This window comes from Rhipicephalus microplus, chromosome 9 (assembly GCF_043290135.1).
Source record: "Rhipicephalus microplus isolate Deutch F79 chromosome 9, USDA_Rmic, whole genome shotgun sequence".
NCBI classification, from domain to species: domain Eukaryota; kingdom Metazoa; phylum Arthropoda; class Arachnida; order Ixodida; family Ixodidae; genus Rhipicephalus; species Rhipicephalus microplus.
The window spans coordinates 49,565,789-49,578,604 of record NC_134708.1 but is presented as its reverse complement, the minus strand read 5'-3'; the positions used below and the strand labels follow the sequence as shown (position 1 = coordinate 49,578,604).

Here is a 12,816-nt window from a genome sequence, read left to right as displayed (position 1 = left end):
TGTAAATGTACTGTTAACAAAGTCTTCTCGACAACTTCATTATGTCTATTTCTGCAATTTGCATAATCCTGTTTCATACATACCTTGCTGTTCACCCTATAATTATTGACCTCTGAGTGTTACTCAAGTGACCATGCTCATTTAACATACCTGCAAGCCTCAGTGCTAACCTAATGAAATTGGAGACTTTAATAAAGTAATGCTCTCTAATGCTCAACCCTTCAAAAAAAGTTTTTAGCATCCCCTGAAAACCTATTCTTTAAAAATTTGATCATCAGAGATGCTATGTATCTCCACACCTGATGACAGACATTTGTCCAATTACAGCCACATTATAACAACAAGCAGCCTTTGTAAGATGTGTGAACACGTGCCATCATCTCAGGTCAACATGTTTCCTGAAACCAGCTTGCTCTTAGTTATGCGACAGAATGGTTTTCATAAATCATTTTCTTGCTAAGCTCAACTTGCCCCATGACAAACTGTGTGTCTAATTTTAGACCATTCTTGGGGAGCTATTTTTCTTAATAACTAAAAAAAGCCCGATAAAGTGAAGCATGAGCTTTTAAAAGGAAATTTGCAAAACATGCACAATCGTCTTCAATACCTAGCCTGAGTATATATTTCACTAATAATGATCATTTTCATTTTAGAGCACATATCTGATGGCACAAAATCTGGAGTACCAAGGAGTTTGTCACAGGTATCTTTCACTTCTTTATTAGGGGTCATGCAACAATTTTAAATTATTCATGCGATATACTAGAAGTTTACTGCAGTGTGAATCACTTGCCACAATTAAAAAATTAATTATGGGGGCAACATATGGACTTTTTACAAAGGTTGAAGTTGGTGCTGATGCCGTCTGTCGCATGACCAGTAATGATACAAAGCACGGCGCATCGCATTAGGCCTAATAGCAGTGCTACGCTTCCATTTCACACACACACACGCGCGCGCATAATGTATGCTTTACTGCAATACACTGCAAGCACTTCACCCCATGACACTGGTGTATTGCGGCAATGTTAACATTTAAAAAGACCTTTACGGGTTAGCAATTGAAGCTCGACAATGCTCCCAGCAATGAAATTTCTATTTTATTACATTTTTTTCATTGTTATACACTTGCCTAAACTAGTGTTACCAGTCGTCCCGAATTTCGCTGGACTGTCCAAGACTTTGCCCGCGCTGTCCCAGTTGGGACAAATGTCCCCGATTTTTTCCGGACTGTTCAGTAAATGAAAAAAAAAGAAACGTTTTGCGTTATAAAAGGCATGCCAAGTAACGAGCGTCCGTCTGATCACATAGACAAAGAAATGTTGCTGTGGTTAGCTGCAAGGAACTTTAAACACTTCAGCTGAACTTTAGCGTCAACTTTTACTAGAGCATTCTAGAGCGAGAGGAAGTGTCACGAAGAGCACAGAGCAAAATTTAGTGCCACATCAAGAGACCGACGCAATGAAGAGAAGAAATAACGGATTTGTTTGGAAGGCACCGCAACAAAGAAAACTAATTTCCTCACCCACACACAACTACCTTCACTGTTGGTTACCCCAATCTAAACACACACTGCTAAGCAAACAAATTGCCATCATCTGCGACTGCTTAATAAAGCCACTCGGACAAGAACGTTCTCTAATTCCAACTTGTGCATTCCGTATCTATCTCGCGCACTTACGCGAGAACAAGCTTCAATGTAAGCGTTGGCACAGTATGTACATACTTCCTCCCAAGTGACACCAGCTGTTTGATCGGTCCTCAAGCAACACGCATGCACCTACCATACATCCGCGTAGTACATGCATCAGACCAATATTCACAAATCGCGTTCCAAAGGCCTTTATTTTATGCTCGTGGTCATTGCTTGTAGATTTGGTGGCAAACACTTCGGGCTGGTAGTTGTTATTTCTGTGCTTCGGGCGAATGACGTTAACTGCTCGATAAGCACGGCGACATCCCAGGAATTAAGAAAAGCGGCAGCGACTTGCGTATGAATCACTTTCTAACAACAGAAAGCGACCACGACCCCACGGGCAGAGGCGGTTCTCGCCATTTCAAACAGATTACAGTCCAATCCAACACCAACACCGGAGAAAAAAACATCACGACTAGAATACGATGAACCAGCCACAGACTGTGTGTCACAAGCTAGTGAGGAACTCTACCTGAACCACAGAATAAAGAACGCCCAAATCGCCTGAAAAGCGTTTTTTAACACACCGATTCTAACGCCATCTATTCATACACTTTAAGCCAAGTCAAGCCGGTTTTAAGCGGCTATTGGGTGAACCGAACCGTTTTGCCTCGAAATGGTTCGTGCCACCGGGGGAACAGAAACACTTCCCTACTTTTGAGTGACGCCACCACCGTAGTTCCGACGACCGCCGCTTTCAAAGTGTCCGCCAATAATCCGGCAGGCACAAGAAATCAAGGAGGCGTTTGTTTAGGATCGCCGCAGCTCACGTGCTTTCCGAGCTGGAGAGAGAGTCGTGCCTTCTGCTTTACATGCGGATGTAAACAAGAGAGGAGAACTTGTCCAGTCAATATGGCCGACTTCCGGCTTCATCGCGGCTTGAAAACAAGTGACGTCTGGGCCAAGGGAGGAAGGTTCGTGTCTGGGCCTCTCCTACCTTTTTTTTTCCCTCCGTGTGTTCTGTGGTGTCACTTCCATGGATCTGGGCGAACTTTTGAATGTGCTATCTTCGTGTTGTTCAAGGTTTGAGTGGTAACTTTGGTCGTGACAGCTGCGCAATGTTGGTAATGTGAAGCCGCGACATCTTCTAGGTGAAACGCGCGTAATAATGGCCTTTTCTATACTTCATAGCCTCTTAACTAGAGGAGGCGTTGGTGCAATGGACGGCATTCTGACACAGACTAGTGCATCGACGGATGTGAAACCGAGTGTTGAAGACTTGGTTGACGTAAATCATTATGCGAACGAAGTTGCAGTAGACATGAAGCCTTCTGTTGATCACGGACATTATGCGAACGATGTTACGACGGACGTTAAGCCGAACATTGAGCATGAGCATGATGCGAATGAATTTACGTCGGACGTGAAGCCGAGTGTTGATCACGAACATTATGCGAAGGAAGTTACGGAGGACGTGGATCCGTGTGTTGATCACGTGCACTATGCCATTGAAGTTGAAGTGGACTTGAAGCCGATTGTTGACCACAGGCATAATGCGAATGAAGTTTTGGCATTAGTAGACGAGAAGCCGAGTGTTGATGATGGACATGATGCGAATACAGTTACTCTCTGTGAAGGTAACGTACACCTTATTTGGTTATCTTTGGCACGAATATAATAAACTGAGGAGTGCCTCAAATCTTTTCAGCCGATGCGGTGATTGTTTCATTAGGCTCAGGATTATTGCAGTCGCGTTATAGCAGTGAAATTCAAGAAAGTGTCCAATCAATGCATAATATGTAGTCGTCCTGTTTGTTTCATACTAAATGTTTCTCATATTTTATTTAGTGCCTTTCCTCTGCTCGGGGATATAGATGCTTTTATGCAATGAACTAATAATTAGTTAAATGGGTTAGTGTGGGAACATGCGTTCAATATCGGCGGCAGTGGTCGCATTTCGGTGTGGACGAAATACGACAGGCGCATGTACTTAAACATAGGTCCTCAGTAGAGGGCTCTAGATAGTCTGAATTTCCTAAGCTATTCTGAATTTCTTGAGCTAGTCTGAATTTCCTGAGCCGCGTAAAACTAAATATTATATTCTTTACAGAGACACATTTTCCTATTTTGGTGTAGTAATATTCAAGTTTGGTGGTACTTGCATCGATTAAGTATCTGTGCTTAGGTAGATCGCAATTTGTATGAGGCATGTTCTGAATCAATGTACTGCTTTGTTAAAGTAACACATTTGCAATGGTGAAGGTTATCGTATACACTTATTTATAAGTGCAGCAACTCTTGTTATTTTGCTGCTCAAGTCTAGTTATATGTATGTTGTGGGATCTATGATTTGCATTGCCTTGCTGTGCTTCCTGTGGCTATGCAGGTTCCGTTTCTGCGAAATCCCGTGACCAGTACCATTTGCTTGTGTCTGTAGAAGATGGACTGCATTCCTGCCGGCAGTGTGCCTATACGACCACGGATAAAGGACACATGAATGTGCACCTTCGCCGGCACACAGGGGAGCGTCCCTTCCAGTGTCATTTTTGCCCGGCTACTTTTGTTGAGAAAGTCTGTCTCACAAAGCACATTCGCACCCATACCGGAGAGCGTCCTTTCTCCTGCACCCAGTGCAATTGGTCCTTTTCAGTGAAATGGAGCCTGACGAAACATTTGCGCACCCACACAGGAGAGCGTCCCTTTTGCTGTGTTCACTGCAGTAAATCCTTTTCACAGAAAGGTAACCTAAAGCAGCACATGCGCACCCATATGCCCAACCGCATAATAGAGCGACCCTTTTCTTGTGGCCAGTGCAATGCATCCTTCACATCCAGCAGCAAACTCAAGCAACATATGCGCACCCACACAGGAGAGCGTCCTTTCTCCTGTCTCTTCTGCAATGCATCATTTTCACGAAAGCTTGACCTGGAGGGACACGTACGCACCCACACTGGAGAGCGCCCGTTTTCCTGTGACCAATGTGACGCAGCCTTTAGGCTGAGCCACGCCCTCAAGCAGCACATGCGCACCCACACCGGCGAACGTCCCTTTTCCTGTGGCCACTGTGATGCGTCTTTTTCCCATAGAAACAGCCTCAAGCAACATATGCGCACCCACACGGGAGAGCGCCCTTACTCCTGTGTTCACTGTGATGCATCCTTTAGAAGGAAAATCAGCCTCACAGACCACATACGTACCCACACAGGAGAGTGTCCATATTCCTGTACCCATTGCAATGCATCTTTTTCAAAGAAAAGCTCCCTCAGTCGCCACATCTCAGGAATTCATCCCAATGAAGCCTAGAAGGGCAGGGGTGCCAGTGTTTCTAATGTGGAGGTTACACAACTGATTCATTCTGCTAAAAGGTGAACTTTTATGAAACCCTTCACTGAAGTGTGTTGCGAATGTGGGATATACTGGAAAACTCTGACCAAGCAAGTCAAGAAATGTGTGCCGCCTTTAACGCCGGTTGTGAAGTACTCACAAGGAAGGTAGCTTTTAGCAGGAAAAATCTAGCATAGCCTTGTGCAAAGAATTTATAGCTTAAACCAGGTGTTATGTAGCTGATAGTGGAAAGCACGATGCATTTCATTCATTTATTGCATCCTTAAAGGCCCGAGGGCATTACATAAAGGGGGGCAAAAAATACGCTGTGAGTGTGTATAATTCAAGTTGAACAAATTATTATAAACAGTACAGTTCTAATATGGTAGTTTGGTCAAAAATGACAACAAAAATGAATCAAATAACACACAAAAGAAACGCTTTGGCTGGGAATTAGAGTACAAACAACTAGGCACAAGCAAATTATATATGCAGTATGTTGGTAGAATATATTTACAGCCACGGGTTAATGGGTAGAATCAAAGTGGGATTTCAATTTGGCGCGGAATGATGTGCGGTCGGGTGTGGCAACAATGGTGTCGGGAAGGCGATTCCAAAGTGTTATTGCTTGGGGGAAAAAGCAGTCGTTCATTGGGGATGTACGGCCGTTGATTCGTGCAATGGGGTTTGAATGGTTAATGCGGAAAGAAGTTCTGTTTGGGGGCTGTAAAAGTTTGTGTCTTGATTGGGGTCGGAAAAAGAAACTGTGGAGGAGGCATAGGCGCGAGATGAGGCGGCGCGACGCGAGTGATGGCAGTTCAATTGATTGTTTTAGGGCGGTGACGCTGATTTCTCTGGAGTACTGTGAGGTTATAAAGCGGGCAGCGCGGTTTTGAACTGCTTCTAGTTCGCTAACGAGGTATACCTGGGATGGATTCCAAATGGACGATGCGTATTCGAGCTTTGGCCGTACATATGTTAAGTATGCTAGTTTTTTAACGTCAGAAGATCCTGATTTGAGGTTACGGCGCAGAAAACCAAGCGTACGCAGAGCGTCTGAGCAGATGGACTGTACATGCGGTGCAAATGAAAGAGATGGGTACATGTGCACTCCGAGATACTTGTATGACGAAGCCGAATCGAGAGGAAGCGAATTGATAAAGTAGGTATGATGAACAGTGGTGCGTTTACGGGAAAATGACATCGATTTGCATTTGGTTAGATTTAACGGCATTGATGAGTCTTGGCACCATAGCGCAACTGTGTCGAGGTCTTGCTGTAGTTTAGTACTGTTTTCAAAGTTGTGAATGGGGGAGTATATGACACAGTCATTTGCAAATAGTCGAAGTTTTGTTTGAATGTTTGTTGGCAGGTCGTTTATGAATATTAAAAATAGAAGAGGTGATAAGCCCGCACCCAGAGGGACGCCTGATGATACGTGAGTTTTAGAGGAGTTATGATTATTAGCAGAGGTGAATTGTTTACGGTTGGAGAGGAAGTGTTTAATCCAGGAGACAATATTCTGTGCAATGCCAAGGGAATTAATTTTGCTAAGTAATAAGTTGTGTGGTAGGCGATCAAAAGCTTTGGAAAAGTCTAGGAATATGGCATCAATCTGCAGGTTATCATCCATGCTTTTTAGTAGGTCGTGTGTAAACTCGGCTAATTGGGTCTCGCATGAGAAGTGCTTTCGGAAACCGTGCTGGTGATTATAGAAGAAATTTATTGATTCAAGGTGAGTCGCGATGTGAGAAGATATAATGTGTTCTAGTAATTTAGAGGGAATGCTTGTCAGGGAAATAGGGCGGTAGTTTGCTGGATTCGTTCGCTCTCCTGTTTTGAAGACGGCTACTATTCGGCCTATCTTCCAATCGTCTGGAATTTCGCTTGTTGCAAGGGACTGCATGAAGATGAGGCAAAGAATCTGACTAACCACTGTGATGGTGTTAACTAAAAGTTTGGGGGTTATTTGGTCAAAACCTGGCGCTGAAGATATCTTAAGACCGGTGATTAGTTTAGCGATTCCTTCAGGGTTAAATGCTATTTCGGGGGATACAGCGCCGGGGGAACGGGTAAGTATTCGTGTTGACTGTGTAATGTTAGGGGTAGAAAATACTGATGAAAAGTAATCATTTGAGGGGAGGCAACGTGTTTTGCGTCTATTGGTTCTCCGTCTGGGTCTAGAAGATCTATGTTGGTACTTTGATTTTTGTGAGAGAGCATGCGCCAGAATTTAGTGGGATTTGAGTGGAGGATAGATAGTAGGTTACATGAAAAATATTTATCTTTGGCTTTTTGTAGTTCCGTAAGATACTTTTTTGCGCACAGGTGATATTTTTCCCATGTCAAAGGGTTATCGCATTGACTGGCAGTCCTATAAAGACGTTTCTTTTTATTTGAAAGACTTTTCAGTTGTTTGTTGAACCAATGATTTGTGGAATCTGATTTTACGCGAATGGTTGGAATATACTGTTTTTCTAAGTTAAGTATCGTGTTTTTGAATATCTGCCAGTTGGCGTTTACTGAGCGGGTATGATATGATCCGCGAAAACTGCATGCGCAACATCTCTCACTTCATTTTTGATCCCCTGAGTAACGCAAGTTCAGTCTTGTTATTTTGTGTGTGTATGCATTCTAGTGGTAGCAGATGACCATTATGAAGTTCTGAAGTATGTTTTTTGTTGTGAGATTCTTGCCTCTGTGGCATGTCATGAATTTGCGACATGCCTAAGATTATCCATTAAAGTTGAATTTTAGATGATTTAGCTGCAGAATCAATGCAAGGTTGCTATGCAGAGCTGAAAATAAGAAAAAATTTCTTTGTTTGGCAGTGTCATAATTCAGAAATTAAAAGGCTAAGGTGCCTCGAAAAGGTTTTACATCCCTTGGCATTTGAGTTCAGAGAGAAGTGATTATCCATAGGAATTTCTTAAGTGCCTTCAGATAACATTGCAGATAATCCAGGAAGTTGAAAGTCGGTATGCCATAAAAGTGGGGTGTGTGAAAGTTTCCAGTGCTATGGTGCTAAGCACTGGAAATAAATTGCCTTGCTCATGTTCACACATGCATATGAGCATGCTCGTTGAACCTGAAATCCCGTAATTCATTTGCACAACGGTAAGCAAGCACGTTTCCCGAATGATGCTCTAGGTTCTTGCAGGCTTTTTTTTTTTTTTTTTTCAGAGGGATGGGAGAGTATGTAGCAAAATCAAAATGTGATAATGACGGACACTGTAGTGGAGGGTTTCGGAAATTTCAATTACCTAAGGTTCCTTATAGTGTGCCTAAATCTAAGTACACGGGCCACTAGCATTTTTGCCTTCATTGGAAATGCTGCTGTCACAGCCCAGATTTCATTCCACAACCTTTGGTTGAGCAGTCGAGCATCATAACCGCTAGGACACTATGGGGGGGTCAAGGTCCTTTTAGTGTTGAAAAGTACAGAGTTTGATCAAAAAGGTAATTGTACACATGATTAGACCACCTTCTTTTGCAGATTTTTCCTGTAAACTATTGATTGCTACTTCAATCAAAGAAATAAAATTAGAAAGTCTGGATTTGTCTGTGCACAACTAATTAAGTAGAATAAGCATGAAACACATGAATAAAAATACCAAGAATGAAATAAGACATGTATCAGATATAACTGTTCTTGATTTTTTTTGTTGTACTTTTAGTTTTGCAGTGGTGAGTTGATGTTTCCTGAGTGATGTTTGGATGTTTAAATTCATAGTCTACAAAAAAAAAAGTAATCATGCTGATGTAACACTGGCATAGCCATGGGGTCAGAGGTGGACATTTATATTTGTCAAAGTTTCTATATAGTGGATGTGTATATGTAGGGTCTATCACAAAAAAGATGTGCATTTTCTGAGAAAAAAATTCATTTATTTATTGCTCCTGTACCAATGGTTGAAATTCTTCCACCAGAAAAACGAAGCGCACCAAATAAAGGCCTGAAAGAAAATGATCTTTTGGCTTCTATACGGATGTCTTGTTCACAATGGTTGGTGAACAAGGCTTCTATGGGGAAATCGGAAAGTTTTTTTGTCATTTTTTTTTTCTTAATTAGCATCATCCTAACATTATGGGCTTTTATCGAACTCTTGATTTTAAATTTCAATTCAATTTTCAAAATTTATTTTATTGTTTTCTTGTACAAGACACAAGAAACAAAAGGATGTTGGGGCTAAAGGCATATAGCCTGACAGAGGACCCAACACCCTTGTACACAGTTCGTACATCAAAAAAATAAAAAACTGCTTTCACGGCATCCAGACCTTCATGAAACAAAAGAAGCAACAGAGCAAAGAATAGCTGAGAAAAGTATCATGTTACATTGAATCTGACTGATTATACAAATCTTGAAACATACTTACTACATAACATACCTAAATAACAATCACTCTGGAAAGAATCAGACTAGAACATTAGAGACATGTGATACCATTATATTTTATAGTTAATAAAATGCATGCAGTACAAGATTGCCATGGCCCGACTACTATCATTGCTAACATCAGTATTTTTTGGGATCCATCAAAAAGTATGTTTTCCTGTATTAGCACTTCTTTAACTTGTACCTTAAATGCTTTTTCTGTACAGTCAAAATTAAACTTATGTTCTAATTTGTTTAATATGCAAGTTGTTTGATGGGTAAAAGTTTGTTTACCATAATTTGTTCTGGTTTGTTGTGGACGGCGTAAGATTTGGCAGATCGGATAAGTGTGTTGTCTAGCTCGTTCGTTGGGCTCATACAGTTTTCTGCTGTATATGATTTGCAATATTTTCATATAACAGACTTGATCGGCACGATGCATATGATATCTTTGAAATAAAGGTGCTGTCCTCAAGTTTGCGTAATTTCCTTGGTGTTTGCAGTATATGCAGAGAACCCTTTTTTTGTAGAAGTACAAGTTTCTTGTAGTTAGTTTTGGTAGTTGTTCCCCACACCAGAGCTCCATAGCACAGCTTAAAATAAAAAAGGCAATTGTATAGCTGTTGTTTCAGCCATAGGGGAATCAGTTTAGAAATTCTGTACATAATACCAAAGCTTTTTGATAAGCCTACACATAGTTGGCTAATATGCACGTTCCAGCTTAACTATTCATTAAACGTCACTCCAAGAAACTTCTGCTCTGTCACTTGCTGCAAATTCATTAATTGCTCTTCCCTGCATCAGTACAATTACGGAGAGATGTCTGCCATGCGTGGAAGACACCGTGAAAATCCGCGGGACGAAAGTCACTGAAGAACATTGTAACCTGCTTTTGGATGTTTTCCACATTCTTACAAAGCTTTACTCTCAGCTCTTTCAAAAGTCAGGAAAACAAACAAACAATAGCAAAAAAAAACTGCCCACGGGGAGTACTCAAGTAAATGCGTCGCAGAGTGTTGGAGGTATCACGTTAATGTTGTTTAGTTGGGTATGGTTTGGGGATGCTTAATTTTTATACTTCATTTTTTTACTATTATTTTTTGTTGATTGAAGGAGAAGTGTTCAACGAGTGGTGTGATGATGGGTTGAGTGTCACTATTGGTTAAAGGTACTGTTGCTTCCATCGCATCAACTATATTTAAGCAAAGCGTCAAGTCAAGCGAAAGCCAAGTAAAGACACCCTCGATTGAATTCCGAACGCGCTCTCAGCGCTTATACATACATACTGCCTGCATTTGAGACAAAAGTGTACGGGGAAGGGGTCCACACCCCCACTGCGCATGCTAGGCTTGCCGAACGTCCGGTGTGTGTCTTCTGCGGGTGTCTTCCTGGGCCAGCATGAGACGCGAGCATGGGCAGTGGGGGTGTGGACGGCGCCGCCAATGCGCGATCTGCTACATTGTGTGACTGAAAAAAGCTTTGCATTTGAAAAATGTACGGGACCAAGTCGGGGACTGTAAGGGACAAACTATGCGCAGGAGGGTTTGCTGCAGCCCAGGAAGTTGGCAATGATGAAATACAGGTAGCTAGGGGCGTTGTCATGGTGGAGCTTGACCATCTCTTTGATGCCAGCCCTCACACGCGACACCCGATTTTTCAGTCTTGAGCACTTCCAGGTAAAAGTCCCAGTTAACAGTTTAATACTGTAGTACAAACTCAAAATGGGTGATTCTTGGGGTGTTCAAGATGGCAATGAGTATTGTTTTGATGCGACACTCGTTCATGCATGCTTTCTAGGGCGAATTGTTGGGTATCCAGAATGTAATTCGTCGGAGACCTCCTCCCAGCCTTCCTTAAATGCCTTGTGCCACCTCCCAAGCTGTAAGCTTAAAATGCAGTAATTCTTCAAGGCCTCTTGAAGCATCTGGATTGTGTCAGTTAGATTCTTTTCAAGCTTCACGTAAAACTTGATAGCGTATTGCTGTTCCATCAAATGCTCCGTCATGCCATGTTAAATGGTAAAAAAATGAGTTTGACTCAGACGCATGTCTTTCTGCTCGCACTGCCAGGAGTATACTAGGGACTGACTGTGCAAGAAGGCCAGACCCCCCAACACATTGCCCGACCAATTTTACCACACTTGCTAAGGTTTAGGCTTGGGGTATGTAGTTGGTTCATACTTACTACAGAGAAAATAAAGCACGGAATTGCCACAGCACACAAGATAAAGAAAGAAGTCAAGTGTTGCCTTCTTTATACTTTATCCTGTCAGAATTTGGCACTCTTTTTTCTTTGTTATTTTCCACATTGCCATGGACAGTTGTTTGATTGATAGATTGATATGTGGGGTTTAACATCCCAAAACCACCATATGATTATGAGAGACGCCGTAGCGGAGGGCTCTGGAAATTTTGACCACTTGGATGAATAGTTGTGTCAGAATAAAATCATGGGCATTACTTTCATAGTGGACTCAGTATACACGCACACAAAAATTCACGCACATACATCAAGCTTGGTTTAACCCACCTGAAAAAATTTCTGCCTACACCACTGTAATGTAAATAAATATACTGAAAGCTTTTATGCTGATCATCGAAAGTGGCATTCATTTGCACCACAATTATGAAAAGCATCCATGCTGATTGTGAAACAAAATGGAGCATGGTGCAACAGGCATTGAAGATGAAGTTGTGGTGACGTAAGTTGTGAGATGTTTCTTGTGAGCGAGCGTGTTACGAAGCAACACTAAAGAACTGGAATCAGGAGGCAATGCTATGTTTTTGTTGTATGTACACAAAACCTGTATATCACAGCATGAGACCGATGACGATACCATACACAACACATTCACCGTGCGCTGACCCCGAATTTAACATTCCGCGCTTTTTTTGTCTTTCCTTCTTTTCTCTCTCCTTTTTTTTTCTGATAACGATTTCCCAGCACTACACTGCCAACAGGAGAGGCCACCCACGCCTTAACAACTTCATGAGTTCGTGAGGCCCTGGTGTATGGGGTGTACCATACATACCATACACTGGGGCACCTTCGCAGCCATATCACAGACCACATATGTCATATTCAATCTTTGGACACGATCTTGCACGCCTATATAAGAAAGTGTGCAAAGCTGTAATAAATATGACTACTTGCAATAGAGGTACGACTGTTCGCTTACCGAAAAATACCTGAAAATATGATTTCCGAGAAAACAAAAATGGTTCGAAATGGGCACAACTTAAGATGACCAGGAGGGATAAAATTCTCAATATTTGCGGCCAGCTCCATCATGTATCCTTATACTGCGTGTCTTTTCTCAAGCGACAACACACTCACACACACACACACACACACACACACACACACACACACACACACACACACACACATATATATATATATATATATATATATATATATATATATATATATATATATATATATATATATATATATATATATATATATATATATATAT

At 41.8% G+C, this 12,816-nt stretch overlaps 1 protein-coding gene across 1 annotated transcript; it reads left to right on the top strand.

The window, feature by feature from the left end:
- Nucleotides 1–679: 679 nt before the first annotated feature.
- LOC142771752 (uncharacterized) lies at nucleotides 680–9,813 on the top strand. The gene is made up of 2 exons (XM_075873617.1): nucleotides 680–703; nucleotides 4,023–9,813. Exon 2 carries the CDS (start codon nucleotides 4,130–4,132, stop codon nucleotides 4,937–4,939), a length of 810 nt encoding a protein of 269 aa, XP_075729732.1. The 5' UTR covers nucleotides 680–703; nucleotides 4,023–4,129; the 3' UTR covers nucleotides 4,940–9,813.
- The last annotated feature ends 3,003 nt before the right edge of the window (nucleotides 9,814–12,816 follow it).

Excerpts from the sequence above, each read along its gene's own strand:
- LOC142771752 (XM_075873617.1), top strand. The coding sequence starts at position 4,130 with ATGAATGTGCACCTTCGCCGGCACACAGGGGAGCGTCCCTTCCAGTGT.